We start from the raw sequence: 26,850 nt of genomic DNA, 5'->3' as shown, positions 1-26,850 counted from the left end.
ACACAAAATAGTTCTTTTAATTCAACGATGCCCATTCAAGAGGCTTCTTAAAACAATTTAAAATGGCGACGTTTGAACAACTTAATATACTCGTGCAGTGACTTAGAGGCTCATATTTGATATTTAGACAATTTAGTTAATGCAAGTGTTACATTTTGACGTAATATTTTCGTTAATATTGACGTTCAGTCTTTTATTCATTTACTTGAAAATTCAATGAATTGTGTCGTTGCATTTAAAGCAGTCAGAATCAAATTAAAATTGTGTTCACTGTAAAATAAATTCCCTTAGACAAAAAATTCTAAATATTTATTGAAATAAACTATAGTTCTTTATATGTTAGAACATATCATGCAAAAGTGTTTCGTAAGCGAAGTGCACGCTATATCTGCCAAGAATAATAATTCAGTGTTGGAACAGACGAGAGATAAAATTCAATAAAAAATTTCGCGGTATTGTATCGCGTATCGAGATTTGAAGGGGATGAAGAGAAATCGGAAGAACACACAGGCCGACCTTTCGAACGAAGATTTATTTAATCGGGAACAGAGTTCTCTATGCGGCGCGTGACTACAATGTGAACACCGGCGGGATCAAAGTCTCAGAACCGCGTTATCCTGGTCGGCTCGTCCTCTTCGTCCTCCTCGCGTATCGTCGCCTCCATTTGCGTTAATCTGGGGCTGGACGATCTGATCGGATAGATCTCGTCGTGATCCCGTCGACTAGTTGCGGCGTTGCTCTCCACGTACACGTCCGTCTCGATGCAGTCTTTGTCGTCTTTGGTCCTCCGCTTCCGGTGGCATCTTGGACGGGCGTACGTTGAATTCACGCTGCTTCTCTCCACCGGGCTGGTCCTAGACTAGAAACCGTAGTTTTTCAGTCCTTAATGTAGCAACATTCGTCGAAATCAAATTACGCTTGCATCGTTTCCCGTAATTATAACCTCAGGTTATTCGATATTATTCGATATTACACTGCGGATCGTAGGCAAAAGAATTTGAGAACATCGATATATTAAGCTCAGCTTATTAAAATTATCAAAAAATTTTTGTATACAATGTATAGCTTTGCACAGAGATCCGCAGTCTAACTGTTATCACCGGGAATATTCAGATGCACACTGGCACTAGGCACACTAAGGATAAAGATTCTTATTTTGTAACTCGAGTTTTACAAAATATTTGTTAATTTCATTGTGGTACTGGTAAAAAATTATGAGATCTACACCTCCGACGAAAAAATTAGAAACATGTGTTGAAAATACCTGCACACAGAATTTCTTTTACAAAAAAGAATTAGCACGCCTAGTTCTCGTATAATTGAAGATTTTACTGTGCGAGCCGCGAATTTATGAGATTTTTCGAGAACAGCTGCGTGGAAAGATTTTCTCACCCGCTGTGCAAGCCGCGAAACTAGGCTACGAGAAAAATGCAGAAGAACGCGATCGGAGGCGGGGGGAAAAAGCGTAGAAAAAATCTCACGTCCGCATCCTCGATGCAGACTTGCGGTATCGTGTAAGAGTTATTCACTTCTCGCATCTCCGTGTGGAATCCGTAGTTATTGTACCCGGGAATCCGCCTTTGATCCGAGCTTCTGTGCTGGCTCAGGTACTTCTGGTTCGGACTAGAGTTGCCATAGTAATTGGGGTACGCCACGTTCAAGTTCGTCAAGCTCCCTCCACCGGCGTGAACGTAATCGTAAAACGGACGTGACTGTACAGAGGAAAATGTCTGTTTCTGCTTAAAGAACTGTTAACAAAGATCCTCGATGTACAAGTAATAGAAATATTCATTGGAATATTATTTAGACATTTTCAGTCAAGAAGGTGGTAGTTCAATGGTCCATATGTGGGTGACGGAATTATTCGTCCAGGTTTTAAAATGAATTTTTATGTCAATATATTCGTTGTACCAAATTTGATTGGGATCGGTAAAATGTAAGAAAGTGGGAGGACTACTCAATATCATACATTTCATTTTTTCCAATTTTTATTTCATCAAATAACTTACTTTGATTTTATGGAATTTTTGAGGTTTCTAGTTTGGCAGTGAAAGTGTTAATAAACAATTAACCATTAAGGTATAAAGGGTGCTGGTAGAATTAATTTGATTAAAAATGGAGCCACGCGCTTGTAATTGCAATCATTTTCGTCCACAATCGAATGTTCACTGTGTACCAATTTCCTGAACAGTGCACTAGGATTGACTGAATTTATTTGTTAACCGGAAGTCTAAGAAACGTCACCGGTACCGCAAATGTCTGACTGACCTGTCTAGTGACAGTATTTATCCTCGGATCGCCCGTCAACTCCGTCGATCCAAATCTCTGACCAAATTCTCTCCCTCTGGCCAGATGAGTGACCATGTAATAAGTCCTGGGTATCAGGACACCCGCGATGATCAGGTAAGCGGTGGCGATGATGCCGGAGGAGACCACTGTGTCCCTGCATTCTGGCTCCACCAGGATGAAACAGGTCAACCAGATCGCCCAGGTTATCAATAGACCGATAGAGGTCCCGAAGAAACACTTTCCCTCGCGATAATTGCGTGGTAATCGAGCGATGAAGAAGCACACCACGAAGAACGCTGCTAGCAGGAATATGTCGTACCCTGAAAATGATTTTCATCGTCACCCCGTTTCCGGAACCCTCAGCAAGTAAACGTGTCCAACAAGTAGAGAAGCGGTTTACAATATTTTGGAGAAATATTGAAAATTTTCTTGATACATTGAATTTAAGATTGCACTCGTTTAAAAAGTAGAAAAACAGAATAATGTGAAGATACCCAAGAGACCAATGAAGATCAAGCTCCTCACGATGACGGCCGAGTCCTCCGGGCCGAGGATGAAATACATAAAGGACATGGCGGCCTGCACGCCGAACATGAAGAACACCATCAGACCCTGAAGATAACCGTTGATGTGCGCGGTGAACATGCCGCCCTTGGAGAACACCAGGAAGAACGCCCTAGACAGCATCACCGAGAAATCGATGCCGAAAGCGAGGGTCGTCACGAGGATCTTCCTCGAGTTCAGGGCTTCAGCGCCTACGTAGCCGTCGTTCATGCTGAACGGGACCACCGTCAGCAGCGTGAAAACGTTCGCCAGTATCAGGACGATCGTTAGCGCGGGATTCCCGTCGAGCACGTCCTCGACGATGAAACGGTAGATAATGAAGACGGCAATCACGCTGCAGGCGAACGCGCCGCACACCGCCACCGTCAGGAAAATTGGTATCCAGTTGCCCGGCTTCAATAAACCCATGTCGAGCGTATCTGCAATCGAGAGACCTTCTTCAGCATTGCTCTTCGACTAGTTGCTTTTCTCCCTCGTCGTTTCTCCTCGCCGTCATTCACCGAAACTCTTAATCAATTGCTAGCGAGATTCGAGTGTGGACCTCCGCGCCTTTTCTCTTCCAATATGGCGGACGGTGATGGAACTCGTGTCAATTTTTGGAAAGATGATTGCTATAATCGTATTTTGGAAGAAAAATCGTGACTCCCCGGTGTTCAACTGTTGTGATGCAATTGACAAGAGTAAATTTGCCAGATCTAGTGAATTTTCATTGAACTCGGTAATTAACGATTACTAAAGATTTTTCTCGTCACGAACAACATGTGTTCCGAATACGAAAATTGAAATAAAATATTTTCCTCTTCACCTCGTAATTCTTGGAAGAACTATTAAAAAATGGCCCCTACAGAGCGTCATTTATTGCAAACCTTTGGTCACACCTCGGGGGCCGAATCTCTTCTTGAAGTTCGAGCAACTCTCGCAGTTCTTCGCATACTTCTTCAAGCATAGCCTCGGCATCTTTGGTACTCTCGACTCGGGAGTGATCCGGAACTTCAGGTTCGCAGGTTCCACCCTACAAACGATCGATTGCATTAATATATTCGACGTTTTTCAATCGCCAGTTTAAACGTACGTTATACTTACTAATACGAATTTCTTGTTTCAGTTAGACAAGTAATATACATTTATTTCGTTATTTTCACTGCATTCGGTAACCAAAGATTGTGTGAAATCAAGGAATTTGAAGTACATTTTGAAAAAAAAACCGTTTGAAATGACAGGGAGTAGAAAAAATCGGAATGGAATGGATCAATCGTTGATAAAAATGGGATTGGAAACGATTTGATGTTTGATTAAAAAGCTTTGCAGCGTTCGCGTGGGCGGATGCGAGTTTGATACCCACCTGTAGGCGGCCATGTCGACCAGCTCTTGCTGGCTCTTCATCGCCACGATGTACTTAATCGAGTGCAATTTCGGCAATATCCGTAGAGCATGGTACACTTCACCGTTACGAATCTCTTGTCCCGAATTGGGATTGAAGCGCGGCATCACGCAGCCCGTTTCCACTCCCCGGGGACAGTTTCGTTTCTGGAGGTCCTGGAGAGTCTGGGCCAACTCGACCATCGCTTTCCCGACGCCCAGGAGACGGGACGAGTGAATCACCGATTCGCCGGCCGCCTCGAGGAAAGCGTCCGTCGAGGACGCTTCGTGTAGTAGATTCGGATCGAACGATGGCGTCCTTATCACGTACGATCCTGGGGGAATCAGCTCTGCAAACATGGACGCCGTTCCTTCAGCCTTTTCTTACAACGTACACAAGTCACCATTCTTTTCTGGACGCTTTCGACAATTTCATTCCTTCGAACGAACAGAGCCCTCAGATGGATAAGAGCAATAAATAAAATCGTTGAACGCTCGGGACCCAGAACGTGACTATAGCGAGCGGTGGTCATGATTCTGTCGATAATTGCATCATTGCAATTACTTGCAAGGAGAACGAAAGCATGTTCTTCACAAGAGAAGTTTGCTCTTTCACCATTTTTGTCGAAAGCTCGCGCGAAAAGTACGACATCGATTTATTGTTACCCATAACAGGGAACTCTCGTCGAAATATTTATAATCCAGAAAACTTCTAAATTGTTCACGAACTTCTACGGTTCACCCGACCTCTAAGCGCGTCGACTCCGAAGGGATGGAACGCTATGCCATTATACCGCAGACGCCTTCGAACCTCCCTAAATCCATCATGCGAACCTAAACCGATTTCGATGCTCCTACAGGCATACAAATTCGACTAGGGTAATCCATTCAAAAATCCAATTTTGTCAATTTCGCGGGGAAACTGGCGCGCATTAAAGTGTAATCCTATCGAAGCAACAAGTGCGAAACACGGGCTCCTCATGACCGTTAAAACAGTATCGATAACGCGGTGTTTAGAGCCTCGATCGCCATCTTGAAAAATACTGTAGCCTCCACACCTGTCGCCTGAGAAGTGATATTATAACATTTAAAATTGTCCAATATTTTATTTTAATTAATGGTAAACTTGGTATGAATACAAAATATGTGGCGATGTCTTTGCTTAATCAAAATGGCGACAGGTATACGAGAATAAAAATGACGAATTTATCGGACAGTACAATAGGATAATTTTGTCAGCCCAAATCGGTGAAAAGAAAATATAACAAATCGTACCATCGACGTTGGATCCATCGATGGGCAAAACGATCCACGTCTTCTTAGGTCCTTGCAGCTTCTCTCCCCTCTCGATCCACTGTCGAATCTCGTTCCTGGCGCCAACGACAGCGATCACGGCTTCCGTGTCGCTTTCATCGAGCACAACGGTGCTCGCATAATTTTTCACGCAGATCCCAGCCTCCTTTGTGACGTCCAGGAACAGATTCAGCGGATAATCCGAGTCGACCAGTAGGAGATCGATCATTTCGAACCTGGTAGTCAAGTAGTGCACCATCAGGTTGATCAAGGGCCTCGTCAGGTTCTGCTCTTTGTACGTGCTGACCGGAAGGACGCTGTAATTACGAAGCGGCTCGAGGATCGTAGCGTATTCCGACGCCAATAGGATCCCTAGATCGTAATTGTCCACGCAGTCGGTGTCCACTGCCGCTTGCAGAGCTTGTTTGTACACTGTCATTTCGTCGTGGCAGGTGTCGTACACCTTTACACCTGAAGTCAATGAAAAATCAGCAACTCTCCCCAAAAAAGTAAAGTTGGATTTTACAGAAAATCTTCATTTGGGAACCCTCCAAAAATAATAAAGCTGGGTTTTAACACAAAAACTTCATTCAGCAACCCTCCAAAGAGAACATACTTGGATTCAATACAAAAGCTCCATTTTAGCAGCCCTCCCAAAAAAGAAAAGTTGGATTTTATACAAAATTTGGGAACCCTCCAAAAATAACAAATCTGGGTTTTAACATAAAATCTTCATTTAAGAACCCTCCAAAAAGAATATACTTGGATTCAATACAAAAGCTCCATTTTAGCAGCCCTCCCAAAAAAGAAAAGTTGGATTTTATACAAAATTTGGGAACCCTCCAAAAATAACAAATCTGGGTTTTAACACAAAATCTTCATTTAAGAACCCTCCAAAAAGAATATACTTGGATTCAATACAAAAGCTCCATTTTGGCAACCCTCCCATAAGGTAACGTTGGATATTATATAAAATCTTCATTTGGGAACCCTCCAAAAATAACAAAGCTGGGTGTTAACACAAAATCTTCATTCAGCAACCCCCCAAAGAGAACATACTTGGACTCAATACAAAAGCTCCATTTTAGCAGCCCTCCCAAAAAAGAAAAGTTGGATTTTATACAAAATTTGGGAACCCTCCAAAAATAACAAAGCTGGGTGTTAACACAAAACCTTCATTCAGCAACCCCCCAAAGAGAACATACTTGGATTCAATACAAAAGCTCCATTTAGCAACCCTCCAAAAAAATCAGTTTGACGCACCTATCGAAACGTCAGGTACGAATTCGTACTTGTTCAGAGCATGCGCCACGTAAAACGCAGTGGAGACTTCTTCGAGACCTTTCGCCGAAGTGATGTTGCAATAAGGTCCATGATTTATGTCCAGGAATACTGAAATTCGTGAGTATTATTTAATTTTCGTGCACAGTGCTACAAGTAATCGTAGGATTAAACGAACGCAGAAAATACAAATCAACAGAATTTCAATGTATATTTCAACCCTTCAGAATCAATCATTGTCATTTATTGAATGAAACTGTTATTGATTTAAACTTTTAGATATTTTTCATACCTTTCTCGAACGTCTGGGACGTGCATACAATGATACGTGTATCGCTCCTAATAATCTTGTGCAATAAATAGTGAAATATTTTTCAGAATTAATTCACAAACGTCGTTCCTGAAGGACGTTAATTTCTCCCCTTCTAACCTTTACTTCACGCTCATTAAGCAAGCATACCCAAGCATCTCGATCAGTGCACAATTTACAGCCTGTTTTCGAAAAAAAAAGACACCGTAGACATGTCGGTAGTCACAATAGCTGTCCAGCTCACCCATATAACTTCACACAGGCAACCTTGAAGGACAACTATTACGACTACGAACGTATCTGTGACATCTTCTTCCGAAATCCGAGCCCGCCCAAGCGAAATCATCTTACATGACAGAACAGCGTCTCCAGGGATCTCGAACAAGCTCCTATTCCTCGGGCACATGTTCTGCTCCTCGATCGCCAAGGTCATCCAGAGCAGCTCCGCAAGGATGACCACCTTAGCGAGCATCATGATGAGACTAAAAATCGATCATGCATCAATAAAACATCTGGAACAGCGATCACTGTGTGCGGAGCTTCGAACGGTGCCTCATCACTGTTTAATCGATATCCTTGGTCGAGGGGTCGAGTCCTGTTTCCGCTCGAGTTGCTCTCACTCGATTCCGGAAGTGACGCACGCTATCATCGTCGGGAAACGAAACGGAGACGTCTCCGGTCGAGCTGGTAAACCGTGTTCAATCGCGGGTCAGCATGTCTCTGATGGCCCCTGGGGGCCTTGGGGCGCCTTTCGAGGGCCACTCGGAGCTCGGAAAAAATGGCGGCGGGTCACGCCGGTCACTTATCGCGATCAGTATCCGGTTGCGGAGCGTGATCCCCGGGATTAATTCCGATCGGATCCATCAAATCGCGTGGTAACCGCCTCTCCGGGGGCAACAACTGCCCCGGGACACGCTCCCCCGTCTCTGTTTACGATTATCGCCGGCTGCATTTCACGCTAATGCAAAGGAGAGGATCCTCCAGGACGCTACGAACCCTGTTTCGTTCGCTGTCCTCTTTCGAGGCCGATTGATCGCCGCCGACCGACTCCTTAACGTTTCTTCTTCGGGCTGGACGAGGTGCACGGGGGGTAGCACGGTTGTTGGACACCCTTCCTCACGCACTTTCCATGGCGATAGAGCATTATTGATTCGGTACCTTGGCTGGGGGCCGTGTTAGGGACACCTGGAGGAATTACGCTCCTGTCCCTCGGCTCTACCGCCGGGACTATTTTATTTTCAGCCGGGACCCGAAGATGGGGCGAGATTATTGCCTCCACGACCTTTTTCCCAGCTAATCGAAATTCAACGAGCTCGACTAGCTGATCTTTCACCTTACTAGCTCTCCTTTTAGCTCCCGATTCCTCCGATGGTGAAATAGTTCGTCGAAGCTGATTAGAATTGCTGCTCCACGGGGACTGACTTCTTCGTGCTCCAGAAAATGTCTTCTTCCCCGGAAGCTTCTTAAGATGTTTATGTTGATCTTCGTCCGATTGAAAATGGACCTTCTTCACGGTAAGCCTCCGGGTTCCTGGCTTTTAAACTTCCCCACGGTGAATGCTCCCTCGGCTGACACCTTCTTTTCAGGGTATTCCTCGCCGTCTACTTGGATCTCATTCACTGTACTCGCGGAGCCGTTCAGTCCTATCACGATCAATCATCAATACGGTCCGTACCCTACACTTTTACAGCACGGAATCCCTTTTCGGTCTCCTCGAATTCAATTCGGGACGAATCGACGCAGTCCTCTTATCCGGTAACTATTCGTGTCGATATCTGTCGTGATCTGTCATTGATACATCTCTATGTCCACTCTGCGAGCTTATCTCTTTGCTCCCTTTCTGAACGATCGGCGAAAGTGAAGCACGCTGATCGATAAATAAAGATTTCTCCAGCCTGCGCTGAACCTTATGAAACTTGTATGTGTTTTATTGAATGTATTGTACATTAAACCTAGCACTACCGGTCAAACAGCCGGTTGAAATTATAGAGGAAATAATTTACTCAAGCAGGTGTTACAATACAGATTCGAAAAAATTGACACGAATTCGAGTTTGTTATTTTTAAAGGACAATATTCTTTAGATCGATCGAAATATTTTTCTGAATTTTACCAATTCATCAAACGACGCGTTGGAAATGGTACTTTTAGTTTTTGGTCGCAAGCCAAATCAAAGATTTTGATTACTCCGCCGTGCAGACCAGGAATTGACTAAACGACCCATCGGTTATGTTACTGCATATCCGCCGACCGAATTCCACCAAACGAAAATCCTGCTTTTTTTGCAAATTTCATTAATTCATCTCGCGAAAATATTGCTCGCGGTACGACCATCATTTGGTTGCCGGCCAAGGTTCCGGGTACACGGAGAGACGTTATAAATTCGGGAGCTGAGGGGATGAACCGACGATTCCAACAGGATTGCGGATTTTTATACAAATTCACTTTCTTTTGTGGTTTGGTCGTAAAGAATATAAAATTCCATGAAAATGTCTGTTTCATTCTTTTCTCGACTTTGAGAGCGATAGATCTAGGGGAAATATGGTTTCGGGGGATTTAAAAATGGCGAGTGGACTGGGGACCTCGAGTTTTGGTCGGATGAAAATTCGCTTATGACTATAATGATCCACTAAAAGGATTCAAACGTGACAGAGAGGCTAGGAATGTCAATACGGAGGGTCAGGAATGGTGTGGAATTTTTGGAAACTCAGGAAGATTCGCTAAAGTCCACTAACAACGTTTCAGACCTAATCTATACAAATTAAAAGGCTTCGCGAGACCAGGAAACGACAAGTACACTAACAGTATCGATTTTCACGGGATGTGAGTGCAAGGAAATTCACCGAGGTCTGGTAACAGGCTTTAGAAGCTACAAGTGCATACAAATCTGCCAAAAGTCAACGATCCTCGACAAATAAGTTAAAGGTAACATTGATTACAAATAGACTGTACATTCTAAAATTTACGATAAAAAAAATGGGTAGATCAAATGCGAAACAGTGGAAAGATTTAAATACTTTAAGCTAACTAGAACTAACTAAAACGTATAAATTGCAACTATCACGGACAATTGTTATTTTACATAACGGTCCGCGGTCTAATGATAAATGGCAAACGGTCTCGAAATCTCGTCTTTCGAGGGCTACAAGCTCATAAAGCAAAGATCAAGCTACAACGCTGTTATCTTCCGCAACCAATTAGTAGTCAGCGAAATCGTTGCGGTGGCCCGTAGGGGCCAGTCTTGCGAGCGCGAGCGTTCCCGAGTGCTCCGAACGGGTCTCTCGGAGCGAGTACAGAGTCACGGCTTCCCCTTTCGAGCAGTTTCTCTCTCTCTCTCTCTCTCTCTCTCTCTCTCTCTCTCTCACTCACTATAGTCCCCACTGTGGGCGCGGAATCGCGGTGTTCACGTCGTCCGCGAACGCGTCTTCACGGTTCGAACAACCACTTTGGTGCTCGACGCGGCTGGCCGCGGTCCGGGGGCACGACTGAGAAACAATGGAGTGCGTTTTCGGCGCGGCGTGCTGCGGTATGAAAGTTTCATGACCGCGGGCGAAGGGAGCAGCTGGCGGCAACACACTGCACACGACAGTGACCACCTTCGAAGCCATAGTTCTGGCCCTCCCCCTTTTTTAAACGTATTACGCGTACGGTCACGTTGCGTTCTGCAGCCATTTAAGCGGCGCGCACACGCGATCTAATTGACAGCCGGGGGCTAGTCTCTTGACGGCGTGCTGGCTGCTCTTCTTTGACTTCTTCGCGACACCCCCGACTTCCTTCTTCATCTTCTTTTCGAGTTTAATGAATTTGTTTACATGAATTTTCTTTACGAGAAAGTGGGCGATCATAAAAGAGAAGTATAAGTGTCTTCAAGAATGCTTTAAAAAACTGACAAATGAAGAACGAGTAATGTATCCCCACTGCTGACGCTCCAGTAGGCCAATGCTGAGGCTCTGACGTCACATGCTACATAGTACGTGCAACCACTGTAGCCAGTAAAGCAGCTAGAGGCGTGTCCCTTCCACTCTGACCAATCAGCGCCGCTTTCCTTTCACGGGACTTCTTGCGCGGCGGGCACAGTACACGTTCGTAAACTGAAAATGTAAGAATTCTCGAAAATATCCGTCGGTTTCAGTTCGGAACGAATTGTCGCCACGAACAACGTGTCGGGCTATTAAAAATCGCCAATGCGAAAGAAGTCTTAGGATCGTAGGCGTCCGAGCGCACGATAGATCATCGGAACCGTCCCACCGATGATCGGACACGACAGTCCGCGACGATTCCCGCGTCGATTTCTCGCTCTTTCTTCGTCTAATGATAGGATAACCCAGTTCCGGATCTGTGTCGGCGTTCCGTTTCATTGAAATCGATGCGAACGACAACGACGGACCCCCCGGCTGCCGCCCCAAGACCTTCGGTTTTCATTCCGCGGCGAGGGGGGTAATCGTTTTTGGCAGTTCGATGGATCGGAACGGGAAATTGAAGTGTTCCGTCGAGCGTTTCTCGCGTTTTTGTTATTCGCGCGTTGTTGCCTCCCCGATCGAGGTCTCGAGCGTCCATGGGGGACGACGCTTCCCGGTTCTTGCTGAGAAAGTAACTTCCCAGGACCCCGGAGAATTTTTTCGGAATTTTCCTCGTTTCCCGTGGACCCCGATGGATGTACTTTGCCAATCGGTTCTATCTTTCTCTCTCTCTCTACGCTATTTTTCGGTTCATTGAGGTGAAAACCTCCCGAAAGAGTTGCTCCACTATTTTTCGATATTGTCGCTCGTCGGAGGTTACGTTCATCCCTTGGACGAGGAACAGCGTCGTTCGACTCGAGGCGTTTATGGCATTCAGCGCAGCGCTGGCAAAGCGAAATGCAATTGTTGGAGATGGTTGAATAATTAGAGGCATCAATTTTTGATTAAATCCGAAACAGTAGCCCCCACCTTCGACTCGAGGCGTTTATGGCATTCAAGAGTGAGCTGGCTAAGCGAAACGCAATTATTGGCGGAGGATGAATAATTAAAAGTATCTACTTTCTTAGAGTCGCTCGTCAGAGGGTAGTATTCATCCCTCGGATCCGGAACAGTATCCCCCACCTTCGACGTGAGCCGTTTATGGCATTCAAGAGTACGCTGGCTAAGCGAAACGCAATTATTGGCAGAGGATAAATAATTGAAAGTATCAACTTTCGTGGAGTCGCTCGTCAGAGGGTACTTTTCATCCCTTATATCCGAAACAGTATACTCCGCCTTCGACTCGAGGCGTTTATGGCATTCGAAAGGTGCTCTGGCAACGCGAAACGCAATTAGTACTGATGGTTAAATAATTGAGGTCAATGCAAAAGTGGTGTAAGTCAATATTTGTCTAACGAAACAATTCTGATGTAGCGTGGCTTGTATAAGACAAAGGTAACATCCTTCCGTTATTATTAGACAGCAGGTCTTATGCAAAATGAAATGTACTAATTGCAAGACATAGGAACCAAGTAGGAATTTATTTCTCTAACGATGAAAATCGTTGATCACTAAAAGAAGTTGTAAGAAATGTATATCGATACTCTTCAATTCCCGTAATCTGTTTATTGTTTGAAATTACACCCATCCATTTTTTGTCATGAATGACTTGCACCGCTTTTGGCAATGAACGGCTCAATTAAAAATATCAATTTTTCGATTCGTTAGAGGTTCGGCGTTTTTTATGGCAATCGTCGGAATAATTGAAATGATCAGGGTATCAATTAGTCTCGATTACCGCGGGAGAAGCTCGGAAAATTTAAATCCACGGTATAACAATATATCCGAGCAGATTTAATGGCTTTGTCGGAATGAAAATGATGTATTAATTGCGACCGGCTCGATTTCGGAACAACGACATCGCCTGATGAACTAATTAACGGGCAAAATTATGGCATGAAATATTTTACGTGGCCGAGAAAAATGGGCTAGCACGCTGCCTGGTACATTAAGCTAATGAAAGGTAAATGAACATTCGAATGTATCGGGGCTACTATTACATCTGAGGTTACTAAAATATGTGTAATCTATACATATACATAGTATCCGTTCGATTTTGCACGTGAATATTGATTCAACACGAAGGCACACGTTGTTCAACTTTTGTTATAGAATTAATTTAAGCGACCGAGTTAATTGACAGCCAAGGCCCCGCTGCGAAAAAAGTAGGTGAGGCGACCGATTCTCGGCCGCTTCTAATCATCAGATTATAGCCAATCATGATCGAACATGACAGTGTCTTCGTTCAAACAATAAAAAAAAAGTAGGCCGATTGAAACTTCCGAATTTCCGCACCATCTTATTTAGTAATTAGTAAACTGCAGGGAAAATAAGAACAATTTTTCTGGACTGTTCTTAATATAATTTATTAACACATTATATAATTTCTTTGAAATTAATTTCAACAATTTCATTACATCTCGTACTTCGAATCCAGGTAAAAAATATTCAATAGGAGTGTAGCTCGATTAAAAACTGAAAAATAGAATGGAATATATAGCTTTCATTAGAGTGGAATAAATACTTTAGAATTTATTAAAACAAATTATTTATTTTCAACGAAACAGGACTTTGCGCACAACTCTCTCCAATTCTTTTAGCTCTAAATAAATCAATTACACATTTGTTACTTAGGAAACGTTCCACTAATTCTACCTGCTCTTTCTCGTTCATTACACCCCTTATCCTTAAACAAAAAAGGAAATTGGAAAACGTTCGTGGTTGAAAGGAATGAGAAATTTAGATCTTTCTGATTCTCGTTGGGAATTATGTCTATCAGGTGTCCAGCAGGAGGTCGAGCCGATCGAGTATTTCCAGGACACCGAGTATCGACTAGACCGGGAGCAATGCGGTAGACAACGGGTAACCCTCTCTCTCTCTCTCTCCTGAATTGTTCATTTATTAGCGTAGTCGCGGTTTAAAATCTAGAACAAACTATGAGGATAGCGCGCGAGGTCCGACGTCTATAAATTCGGTCCTAGACTCCAAAACTTGAGATTCCGTGCGCGGCGAGCATCAGACGCGAGGAGGTCGTCCTGGAACGGCTTCGATCTGTCCGACTGGTTGCGCGGTTAAGGCGCCGATCTATAACACCTTCGAGGGTAATGCAGCTTCGACACAACGGATAAAGACCATAGTCTTCGACATTATCCCTGAAACAAACTATCGATACCGGGAAATTCATTTCAGACTCCCTTTGTTACTCTTCGGAAACGATTGGACGCTTCGTTGCCTTCCGAGGGACGAAACCTGATTCGGTTTCGTGGATGGTGCTTGCTTCCAGCAAGTTTCGAAGCAAATTTAAACAAATTCATGCCCGTGCCAGCGGCCAGAGTGCAGGAATAATTTTTAATAAATGTAGGAATGAAAGAGGTTTAGAAATTAATTTTCAACCTTTTATATTGCATTATCGAAGATGTTGTGTGCTAGAAGGATATGCAATTAACAATCGAATGAGCCAAAAGTGTTGAAAAATGTACTTTAATTGTTTAGTGATGATTGCATTGAAAATGTGCATGCAAAATCTTTGCTTTGCTCTTATAATTAAGAGGATGGACACTTGATGTATCGTATGATCGATGGAAACGCGCGTAACACGCAGAACACGGTAAATATTGTAAAACGATAAACTCTGGTGTTTTGAATAATGTTTGTGCCCGGATGGTTGCTAGCGTAAGCGATGAAACATTTTTGAGCGATAATGTATAACACATTCCACGAGTCACTGGAGCGCGATGAAACATTGTGGCATTAATCAGTCAAGAAGATTGAGAATGCACGCGGAAGATGAATGAAGCACTCCCTTGGAGGGGCGAGGTGAATGCGGGAGTGAAATTAGATGAAAAATGGGTGAAAGATTGACCGTCAAATTGCGATGACTGATATCAACGGCTGCGCCGAAACCGAACGACTTATTAAAATTGTTTAACGCTGTTTGTGAGACTCGATGCCGCTTCTGAATGACTAGTAAGAATATATTTTAAGAGTTGAGTAACATGTTAGCAATAGCAGAGATAAAACTGTTCGAACGAAAACAACTTTTCCTGTGAGAAACGTCTCAGTTGAATTAACAAATTGCAAGATTTGTAAACGAGCGAGAGGATCACTGTAAAAAGCTATCTAGCGATCATGTTGAATACATTAAGACGGAAAAAGCCTTTAAAAAGTCGTAAATTATTATTAGGTATCTTGTGCGAGTTAATTTTGCCAAATGGGGTTCTGAGGACGTTGTACTTCGTTTCGAGCGGGCTCGGTGCATTAACTCCTTAACTCTCGTATCGCGTGAGTAATCAACGAGTAAGTAAACCACGCTACTTACCGGAACCGCGACACTTTTTCAGGCCTCTAGGTCCTCGCAGTTAATGCGGCAATAAAACGGTTAGGATAGAGAGAGGGAGAGAGAGAGAGAGAGAGAGAGAGAGAGAGAGAGAGAGAGAGAAGTCGATGAATTCTAGAGGGAACCACGTGCCAGTGTACACAGAGAGCTCTTCTCTGATTTTCTATTTCTAAATCCGCACGAATTAATAATCCCCTGTCTCGCCACGCTTCTTACGACGGTCTCCTCAAATGAAAATTGTATATCCCAAAAGAAATAGTGACATAATTAACCCCTTGCCCTTCGTTATCCAGTCAGACTCGCGATGGAGAACAGAGTCTAATAAATATTTCATTAATTTCCTTTGAACCGAGACAAGAGTGAAACAAGCCGAGTGAAATAGCTATATTGGCTGTATAAAAGTGAAATAACTTGATATAATAACTTCATACTTAATATTATAATTTTCGGTTGTGCCTCACTGGGAACAGTATAGTGAAAACGATTAACGAACTGGAAAACGAAGTAAAGGACTAAATTATTGAACTAGAATCTAAAGAATCCTGCGTTACAAGATGGCGGTTATTGGGATGGAATGGCGCGAAAGAAGAGCACGGATTGCTCAGATGGCGAGTTTATTGTCGACGACCGCGAGCAAGAACAAGCTGATCGCGTTCGAGGAGGTTGACAACGGTCCGTTATCGTATCAGTTTCGATTCTTTCTTCTGGTTCGACCTCGTCATCGACTGACGACGACGTTATCATCGCATAATGGTCCTCCGTGTCAAGGCCTGCCCATGACGCAACCGTGCACAGTAGCAAAGACTCCCGTGTAGAGTAGGCGACAAATCGCCGCGTTATTGTCGAACGACATCTCGCCCACTTTGAACTCCGGATTCACCGCGACCTGAAAACGTAAATATCGTTCGATTATCGTTACCCTCCTATGGCATCGCGATTGCTCGGCTTCTCTCTCGCGCTCCCTCTCTCTGATTCAGTTTTATGGACCGGGGCCATTTATTCGCGTGCAGTATGGAACCGGCTCTTATCCGACGCGTTCCTATTAACGTCATCCTCCGGAGACCGATCCGTACATCCGATTAACCGTTCCCTTTACCGTTTAATGTTTTTCCGTTATGCAATCGGAGCGAGTCGTGCTCGTTTTCTCCTTTTGGCGTTATTGTACCGAGATCGGCGATCGGAATGAGTGGGACTATAGCAATTACTCCGTATTGATTTTCTGCAATAATGACTCCTCTTCTGGAAACCTACGTACGCTCCGATTTTCGCGAAACTTTGCGAATGGATTGCTCTTAGATCAAAACAATGAGTCTTGAACGGAGTTTTGGAGACCCAATTGTGCAGATTGTGAAGATTCCTTTTTCATGTCTGGTTTGGAAGTTATTCGATGGCAGAGTGTGTACGTGCACTCGAGAAATTGATAAAGAAAATGTTGGTTATTTTTTATTTATCCAAACAAATGATTTATTAAGAGTTACACTTGTTCTTTATTGAAACAAAGATGAGAACTGGAGGAGATCGATTTTATCCATTATTAGATGGTATAATATTGTTTGTTCTAGTGTGAGGAATTTAAGCAGTATCAATAATCATATTCAACATGAAATTGTTAAAGAACCCATGTTATTTGCAAAATTCCAGTCGAATCTAATTCCATTTCCTTTAGAATGCGTTCGATGAATTGATTGTCGATTTAAAATTGTGTTTGAATGGTTTTCCAATAAAGCCATGCACGGATAAATTGAATAAACATTTCTGCTCGAAGATAGAGGTCACTAGTAAAATGCAGATTTTTCGTCAGAGCCGGACAACCATAAAATCATGCTAGTAACCTTTCTAGTTATTTTCATATTCAACAGAAATTGACTGAATAAATATCGAGCGACCTTTTCTCACTTTTACTAAAAATGGCACGTAAATGGCCTTTAGCTTGAAGCAAACGACTCAGCTCGAGTTCGATTCTAATAATACTGTAATTTGAAACAGTAAAAAGATCGATATGTTACTTCCTAGCTACTACAGTTAATAAAGAAAGAAATTTTTATTTTTCCTAAAGATCCGCATTCTAGTGACCATCATTTGAAAGAATACTTTTAATCTTCCTTCCGATATACCATAAAGTTGATAATCCAATAAAAAATCTCCCAGGAAATGCCGAATCGAAAATACTGACAAAGGGGACTCTTTCGCTCAACATTGACTTTTAAAAAATCGTACTCCGGACGATAGTGAAAGCATAAAACCCAGAATCTGCCTATCAAGGAACGAAACCACCGTTTCGGAACGCACAAACATGCTCCGGGAGACAATCAAGGCAACGCCAGAAGACCCGTACCTTAAATGTATACTGTCCGGGCTGGAGCTCCGATATGTCCACCCACTGGCAATCGATATTGTGCTTGTACACGTCGCTGCAGTTTACTGAAATTCCTTGGTCACCGTAATTGGCGCATTTGTACCTGAAATCGCGGACCGTGGCTCGTTTAATTGGCCGGCCAATTAGACGGGTCGCCGTGTCCACGCTCGAAAAATCTCGATGACGGGACTTCGGCGGGCTGGGCTACGCGAAAAAACCGATTTCTTCCGATAACGATCACCGATGGAATCAAGCACAGCGACAGTAGGTTCAAATTTAACTATACAATCTTTACTCGATACATGTCCCAAATATCTAAAATGACTTCCATGGTTACAGAAAAATGCCACGGTCTTCCAACTTTTCAGCAAACACTAATCAAGCGTTATAGAATAATACGTATATATTGATTTTTAAAGAAATATAATTTTCTCCCCGAAGCTCGTGAAACGCAGCCCTGTTATCGAAGTTCACACCCGTACCCGTAAGTACACATCGAGCATGATCCCATCCGCATGTTCGGATCGGTTGTTTTACCTCGGCTCCACGCCCGGCATGCACTGATTGTCCTCGAGGCAGAAAGACGCTTTGTGGCCCTCGGCGAGCCTGGTCCCGTTCCCGTCGAACACGTCGAATGTGGCGAACACCTCCATCGAGTGGTAATGCCTGTCGTTAACAAGCCGTAATGCGGAATTAATGATCGTAGCCCGTTCCCGCCTCGAGTAATCTCGACGCCGGCGTCGCGACGATTGGAAGCCAGACTACGGGGCTCTCTTCTATTCATGATTAAAGATCCGATCCCCAGGCAGCAGATAAGGATGCGAAAAGGGGGAGGTTCGAGGCGTACCTTTCGCGATTCTAATATATTTTACCTTGGACAACCGGGGGAACGCCTATTAGACCCTACCCGGTGTCCTCGAAGTACGGTAAAGCCTCAATATACTACACTCGATATGCTCAATATACTCCTTCAGGAGAAGAAGAAGAAAAAAGAAGGGACAACATGTACTTTGGTTTTTAAACTTGTTTTCAAACGTTTTTGTTTTTAACTATTCTTTTGTGAATTGTTCGACATTTTTCTGGTCAAAACGAGTTCAAACGCGATTTAAATCGGAATTTATTTACTCGTTTAATACGCGATTTAGTAGAACCTCGATTATCCGAACTAATGACATCTTAACTCTTCAGCATTCGCATGCACTCGGTTCAATATGAAACGATACATATACAAAACACGATTAGTTGTACACATCAGTGAGGATTTAATCCATGCTTGAAGCAACCGAGTTCGGATAATCGAGGTCTTACTGTATCGTGGAGTAAACAAGCAACCGTAATCCAGATGGAAATTCTCGCGAATGTATTAGTAAAAATTTCATAAAGAATTGCGAGTATTAATAGTAAATATTTTTATTAATATTGAAGAGTAATTTTGAATGGAACAGCGAATTTATTGGCGCGTCGTTTTCGACGATACGAAATGTCAGAGAGCCACAGAATGTTGCTTCCGTTCAATGCGGTCGCCTCCGAATATAAGAGAAAATAGAAATTCGCCGGTGTCGATAAAAATGGAACCACGTTGCAGCGAAAAAGTTGGAAACCGCAAACGCCACTGGACCTATATTACTTTTCTCCCCCTCGACACACTAATAGTTGTATAAAACGTCTAGCAACACCCTTGCCAGTGGCGTGAGAAAATGGGGAAAACCGAGACACGTTTAAAGTTTGCCTGTCCAATTTCCCTGGCAAGGCGGAAACAGGGTTGATATTGATATCGTCGCATTTGTCAGCGGCTCTTGTGGTTGCTTGTTCCTAAGATGTTTCTTTTAGCAACACCAATCCTTTCACCAGATTGCAAATTCAATCCAACGAAACGTGAAAAGTTAGACGCATAATTTCTCAGGCAACATATATAGTCCAACAATCTTCTGGATACAGATGCCAATAAAATATAAAAATGGCCCAACAGTACGGATTTGCTCTTTAATAACGGTAAAAAGACGGCAAAAGTATTTTCTTTAACTTGAACGTTTGTTAAGCAATCTCCAGGATACAGACGTCAACAAAAATATGAAAATGACACAACACAGGACACAGACGCCAATAGAATATTAAAAATGGCACCTCTCGTTACACAAAGAATCAAGCAGACAAAACTGTATAAAAATCCTCTAGCAACGAAATCAAATGTTTGCCACTCGCTAAACGTTATCTAACAGCTACAGTTTGGTCACACAACGTTACCGTGGGGCGAAAGAAAATCACTTTTACAGTGTTAGCGAACAAGATAACGGTTCGGCCATTTTTTCGTGTAGGATTCCGTTGGGGAACAGCGAGCCCAAGTTGGCGGCCCGATAAGCAATTGACCGGCGCTTTATCAGGGATGTTTCCGGCGAGCGGAACGCTTATCACTCACATGTGACACATATGCCATTCCCAGAGGTGTTTCGGGACAGAGGGCCGGAAGTCCGCGGTCCCGGCGTTCAGGATCCTCGCTGTGAATCGGAGCAGCCTCCTTGTCTCCAGGTGCCAGTTTTCCGACTCCCTTTGTATCCTGTAGGCCGGCGATGCCACGCAATTCTCCTCCATAGCGCATTGCAACCAATAGAGCTGTCTGTCCTCCAAATGAGCGGTCCGCATCAGTTCCAAGTGATCGAAAACCAGGTCCGCCATTTCTCGATGACACACCACGCTCGCTACGTTTTCGACGCTACCTGCAACACGAGACGAATCTCTCTAGAAACAAAATGTGAAGTTTCAAGCTCGGTCTTCAGTTTCGATAAAAATATATATTTCCATAACGTAACAGCACCCGTTGTTTCTCCCGAGGCATTCACTGGTTTTTGAATTATTCCAATTCAAGTCGGTCCATTTACAAGACAATACATTTCACTTTTGACGTAAGCCGAGTGTAAATCGATTTGGGAAATGAGTAGCTCGCGTATCGACGCTGTTCGCCGACCAGGACAATGGAGAGCCGTGCACCGTTCATTCTCGGAATTAAAGTAAATCGAGTCGCCCATTCACGGGCATGATTAAGCCCCTAATCTGCCCGGAAGAATCCTAGAATGGGTTCGCTTCGGCCGGGAATTCCTCGGTCGGATCCTATACCCACTGCGCCGAGCGGCACTTGCCATTCTTTAATCTGTTACCTGGCGATTCCACTTAACACCGGATGCTCGAGCCCTTCCACCGTCTCGTCGGCCAATTGACATTCCTTTCCTTTTCAATGAAACCAGGAATCCCACACACGCGCGCACGCACGCAAACACACACAGCTACCGTATCACATTCATCATATACGTCTCATTACGAAACCGTCGAGTGGTGTCTCTAAAGCCGGATCCGCAATTGACAACGGCCGCGTCAAGCCGCGACATAATTCAATAACTCCAGTTTACCGGCGGCTTGATCCAATGATACCGAGAGGTTTCTGTTTTAAATATGCAGAAGCGGATTCGTCGAACAATATCGAAAGCTCTCGGAGACAAGTGTTGCGCCAGCTTTGCGGAGCGGAGACTCGAAAGGTGTGTGCACACTTGGGAAAAATCTGTCGCAGGAACAAAGAGTTTACAGCACGCTCTCGGACATTCCTCGATCTACTGAAAATTTGTCGGCGAGGAATTTTTAAAAGAATATTTAACCCTCGAACAGCGAGACTTTTTCGCAACTGTAACATTGATGTTGCTCGAAAGAGAAAGTCTCTTTACGGAGACGTCTGTGAACGTGCGATAGAATTGCTGAATAAATTGCAATATGAAGGGGACATCAGAAATGTTGTTTGTTCGTTCAGTGCGAATTATGTTCGTTCGCTGGGCAGGTCTAAAGATTGTGTCAGTTCCGGCAATGTTTTGACGGCTTCTGCTTTACCTGGACAGTCGACAACCTTGTCGTGCAGACACTCGGTGAGACTGTTCTCGTCCCCGCGACACTGCACCCCGCTGACGATCATCGGGACCCTCTCGCCGCCGAAAAAGTTGGTCTGAACGGCGTCGGAGGCGTAACCGAGACCCAATTGCCGGCAAACCACCGCCGCCTCGAACAGAGACCAGCCGTCACCGCAGACGACACCCCAATCTAAAACAAAATTGCACCGGGGCCTGCATTATATGCGCCCGCGCCCAAATCGACACGCCGTCAAACCCTTCGACGCGCTGCGTCCAGCTACCTCGCTAATTCTGTCTGCTTTGCTTTTGTTTCAAAGACGTCCGTCACTGGCGGATTCGCTAGCAAGATGAGCGCCTGAAGTGGCGAATTTTCGACGAGGAAAAGGCGAGGCATTGAAAAGAATTTATTGCACAGTTTTGGTTTAAACGGGTGGCAAAATATTTTAAAGGCAAGAAAACTGTGAACCGACCACCGGTTGCAATAAATTTAATCGCTTCAATTTCCGCGCGATTAACCGAACTACTTTGACTTCGTTGCAAGCATGTCGAGTGTTCCATTATCTTGAAGAATGCAAGAGCACGTATTTCAGGGTCACCAGAGATGCCCATTGCGCCTAATAGATACCACGAGGCGGTCGATTAAGCGGATCCTCTGGCTCTTCGAACGATGCAGCCTCTCATTGGCCCCGGGACCAAGAGAGTCGTCATCGTTTTGCCACACGTGGACCAGAGACGTCCAACTTTGAACTCGCCTTAGCGAAAGACTTCAAACTTTCGCAGACCGATGCAAAATCATCTGAAAATACACCTCATTTTGCTAGAATATTTTTCAAATAATAACAAATCTGAATGGGCACTATTATTGAACGTCCATAGGAACTTCTGGGCATTAATTATGCCGTACCTTAACTTCAAAATCTTCTTTTGTAGTATAATCTGTAGTATAATATATAATATTTGTAGTAGAAAAAAATGTCGACGCGACGTTGAAGAAAAAGAGGAGATTTAATATGAATTTTTATTGTTACAAATTCTCATCGAAGAACCAAAAATTGAAGGTCCACTGGAGAATCAAAAATTTAATTGAGAAACGAAAATTCTAGGTGTGTACCAGAACCTTCACTATTTTCTCCATGTCCTCCGGGAACATTCGAGTTGAAAAGAAAATTCGAGAAAAAAAGGCCAGTGTAAAGTTAAAAACGGGACCAAAGGAGAATCTCATTACCACCTGGACAAAATGACGAGTAACGGTAAGGAGGCACGCAAATGCGAGCGTAGCCTTCCATTCACAGACCACCTTGACGCTCCCCGAAGGTACGTCAAGTTTCGCTAGTAGCTACGCCAAAAATGGCACAGCCTTGTCGGACGTCCCTGACGCGTACACTATACCTGAGTTTCCTAGCTTGACCTCGACTCTGCCTTCGGCGTGTATCCGTCCACCGGCCAGCCTTATCGCCACTCCCTGCTGATGGATATCCTTGATTCTCGACTTCTCCGGCTTCCTTTTGGGCTTCTTCTTGGCCGTCGTCTCCCCCGCCTCGTCCTGGTCTTCGCGGGCGCAAATTACACCGGCCGCCTCGCTGCTCTCGCAATCGGAAGTGGCCCATCCGTCGAACCGGCATTTTGAGAGCTCGTCCTCGCTTCCATCGCAGTACACGTTGTCCATCCAATACCTTCCTGGAACGTTTCCGACAGATTCTTAGTCCCACAACCCCCCGCCCCACCATAAACCCATTTCCAACCCCTTCGGAGATCCTTCTTCAAGGTTCGATCCAGAACAACTGCTCAAGTTTTGCAGATTATTTTATTTTTCGTGCTCTCGAATATTTTCAGTCGGTGACAAAACTCACCGTATGCAATGATAGAAGTTGTTCAATTCAACGTGTGCGTAAAAATAAGTAAACCATTGCAAGCATTAACACTGAAACACACACTGTGCTTCAATTCAATTTAACAATTTCCCACGGAAGAGTTCCCGTAATTTTAACTACGTTGCGTTGGAAAGTTATTTAGATTTTCAGCCATTTTTATTGCAGTGCTCAAAGAAACGAATTTATTGAACAGTTCTTCACAAGTGCGTCCTTGCACTCTTAATAATTGTAAATTTTAAATTTTCGTCAGTTCGACGGGTCTCGTAAATCTAGTGTTAATCGTAAAATAGAGAACGGATGGTTCGACGGTGTTAGGCTCAAGGTTGAGCGCAAGGATGGATGGAGGAAGTATTGGCTACAATGAAGAGACAATATTATCTCACTTCTGGCCTGGCCAAAGTGACCGTTCACCGTCGGTTTAATTGCACCGTCGAAGCCTAATTGCCTGCAAACCACAGCGGCCTCCAAGTAATCCCATTCGTCGTCGCACACGCTGCCCCATTTCCCGTCGTGAAGTATTTCCACGTTTCCTGCGCTCACCAATCGAATGATTAGCTCACAGTTTTCCGGTTCCGTCGGAGCCCGCAGTAAACTTTATGGACCGTCACGGAAATTACTCGGGTTCAATCCTGCGCGGCTGCCGCCATTTCGGTCTCCTGATCAGGATGGATAAACAATATGGCCGCCATAAACGTTCGAGGGGGAGGACCATCGGTTTTATTCTCTGTTTTTCGCGACATCTGCGCAATCTATCTCGTACATACCACACAAGCATTTTCCTTTATTTTGCTTGCCAAACAACCACGGTAATGAGCATCATTTTACCATTTGGGAAATGGCAAATGGACACTCTTCAATTCTTTCTATCATCTCACTGTTTCTAATTTAATCTTCCACGGTAAAATCAGGAGTCTAATCATGACACAGCTGTAGTAACACTCAATTAAAACTCTAGTATATATTTGTACTAAAAATAAAGAACAAAAACAAAACTCGACACTGGAACTACCAAGCACTGCACACAACCGATATTATAGTGATATCAAGAGTGGATGTATCCAGATGTTTTATAATTTGTGTGTAAAGCAACATTTTTATAGTTTCAATCATTGTGACAGGGAAAATCAGGAGCAAGTAATTTTGACTTGTCCGGTATTTCTGCCATGGAATAATGTTAGTAGTGTTAAAATAAAATCAATGACAATTCCAGTTAAACCGTGATGACAGAGCCAGTCCCAACGACGGAGGTTAAAAGATTCGCGGAATTCGAGGATTCGTAGGATAAATTGTCGTTAATGAAAAAAAAAAGTGGGAGCATTTTGTTCGTAGATAAATTGATCGGGAACACGAAACAGAAGAAGGAACGAACGCCCTCCCGGAATGTAATATACCCAATGGAAGGCAATAAAAATTGACATGCGAACGTCTGGGACGGATTCTATCCTGTTTTATGGTCCAATTTGACGGTGACCGTACTCGTCCCGTGACCCGACGGTCGCGGTTCTCCGGAGCTACGTGACGTTTACTACGCTGACACATAGTCGTTGACATAAATCATCCTCGAGTTGACCCCTTTTTAATCGGCATTGCATAACTTACACCGCGTTCAGCTGCAAATGTTCCGCGAAAAGCTTTTTTTTCCGCTGCCCGGATGATTTATGCGCACTGACGCGGCGCGCGTGTCATTCTTCGTTTATCATCGGGACTTGATGACACGCATACCCGGAGACGGTTGCGTCAAAATCATTCGCAATGTTTATTTTTACAGAACCTCTAACGCAGATGTTTAATTCGACTCGCTTATTCGTGCGTGTCTAATAACCAGATAAAAATGCAAGTGCAAAGTGTTTAGAATTTGTAAAAAAATTCCTTTTCGATATTTTATACTTTCTTAGCATCTCGTAGTAGTTTCGCGACGGTTGTATAATAGTATTATAAGGAAAAAAGAAAATATCTGTTACTAAAAGTATAGAAGAAAGGACTCTCCACTGTGGGTTTGATTTATATTTTCAAAAATTTTGAAACGCCACGTTTTAGCTGCTTGGTATTTTCAGTCTGAACAAGAAGGAAATACAATTTTTCAATGCGTCGATGAGACAGTTTTTAAAGACGAGCATACACGACCAGGTCGAGAAATATTGCACAATCGTAGCGACGTTAAAAAGCAGAAAATACGGGAGATGCATCGGGGTGCAAGTTTGACGCGCAGACCATCGAGCCAGAAAATAGAAGGGAAAATTTACAGCTCCGTGGTCGGCGGCATAAATTGTGGGGCTTGAACATCGGATTCGAAAGTTTGTATCCGAAAAAAGCAATTTATACTTTGATATCTCGTGCGTCAACTCTGTCCGTCGAGTTGAAACCGTCGGATCCGCGACACGGAACCTTTCGAAAAACAGGAAAAACCGAACGGCGTTTACGATAAGAAGTTGGTCGAACTTCTTCGAGAAGTTTCCGCGGGTCCATTTCCGTTTACCTTCGTAGCCATGCTGTCCGCCCACGAGCTTCACCGCGCCTTCCTGTTTCTTCAGCTTCCGGAAGTCCTTCTTGAGCTTCTTGACGATCCTCGCCTTCTTCTCGCGCACCTTGTCCCAGGTGCTGTCGCCGTTCGCGGACGCGTCGAGCAGCATCGACACGCAGAGTCCGAGCAGAACGGTCCTCCAGTTCATCTTGAATCTGATTCGGCCGTAAGCCACGATGGCGGAAGGCTTTCGTCTCGGTAAGAAGGATTACGGGATCTGATTACGCTCGGAGCGGCCGGTCGTTCATCATCGTTCTATCTCTCGGAGCCCTTCATTTTTCACGGAAACCCTTCCGCCGTCGAATAACCAGCCGGCGATCCTTTCTCAACAAGTGGTCGATCTTCTCTTCACTTTCGGTCGAAGGAGACGCAGACGGCGCCGCCGCGCATTCAAATCGCGACACGTGTCTTTCGTTTACCGATCCGCGAGCTACTGGTGCGTGCACACGCCGATCACGCAACAAGATACGTTTGCCCTGGTTCGAAGACAAGATATCACGCTTCCAGTGCGTACACTGTGGAACTTCGCTCATGCTCGCCACGCACATGGCGGATCGCTTTTTCTAGCCTCCCTTCCTTCTTCGTCTCGGGATCCCAGATGACGATGGCTCATCCGAGGACTACGGTCAGACCTCGACGCATCTGAAACTCATCTACACGGTATTTGTGAACAATTAATCACTACTACAACGGGGAGCACCGCTTGGTCAGATGTATCGGCGAGACAATGCTACTTCAAGGACAACGTCTGTTTTATTTTGTTTATCAAAAATGATACGATTCGAC

At 44.1% G+C, this 26,850-nt stretch overlaps 2 protein-coding genes across 5 annotated transcripts; both read right to left on the bottom strand.

Moving 5' to 3' along the window:
- Positions 1-513: 513 nt before the first annotated feature.
- On the bottom strand, positions 514-8,993 carry Boss (G protein coupled receptor bride of sevenless). 4 transcript variants are annotated; one of them, XM_076794662.1, is made up of 9 exons: positions 7,448-8,993; positions 6,769-6,897; positions 5,488-5,976; positions 4,196-4,562; positions 3,720-3,865; positions 2,784-3,272; positions 2,269-2,609; positions 1,482-1,712; positions 514-859 (listed from the first exon to the last, which is right to left on the bottom strand). In XM_076794662.1, the coding sequence occupies exons 1-9, from the start codon at positions 7,569-7,571 to the stop codon at positions 602-604; spliced, it is 2,574 nt and encodes an 857-aa protein (XP_076650777.1). In that variant the 5' UTR covers positions 7,572-8,993; the 3' UTR covers positions 514-601. The 4 variants fall into 4 exon arrangements, with proteins under 4 accessions (XP_076650777.1, XP_076650779.1, XP_076650778.1 ...); XM_076794664.1 differs by having other exon boundaries at positions 514-854; XM_076794663.1 differs by having other exon boundaries at positions 1,530-1,712.
- A 7,049-nt stretch (positions 8,994-16,042) lies between these two features.
- Positions 16,043-26,575, bottom strand: LOC143357863 (lysyl oxidase homolog 3A). Its single transcript, XM_076794508.1, has 8 exons — positions 26,020-26,575; positions 23,927-24,073; positions 23,062-23,349; positions 21,656-21,862; positions 20,202-20,499; positions 18,323-18,451; positions 17,765-17,888; positions 16,043-16,315 (listed from the first exon to the last, which is right to left on the bottom strand). The coding sequence occupies exons 1-8, from the start codon at positions 26,210-26,212 to the stop codon at positions 16,193-16,195; spliced, it is 1,509 nt and encodes a 502-aa protein (XP_076650623.1). The 5' UTR covers positions 26,213-26,575; the 3' UTR covers positions 16,043-16,192.
- Positions 26,576-26,850: the final 275 nt, after the last annotated feature.

Source organism: Halictus rubicundus, chromosome 10, assembly GCF_050948215.1.
Source record: "Halictus rubicundus isolate RS-2024b chromosome 10, iyHalRubi1_principal, whole genome shotgun sequence".
NCBI lineage: Eukaryota > Metazoa > Arthropoda > Insecta > Hymenoptera > Halictidae > Halictus > Halictus rubicundus.
Note: the sequence above shows the minus strand (reverse complement) of the source record. Positions and strands in the feature narration are given on the sequence as shown.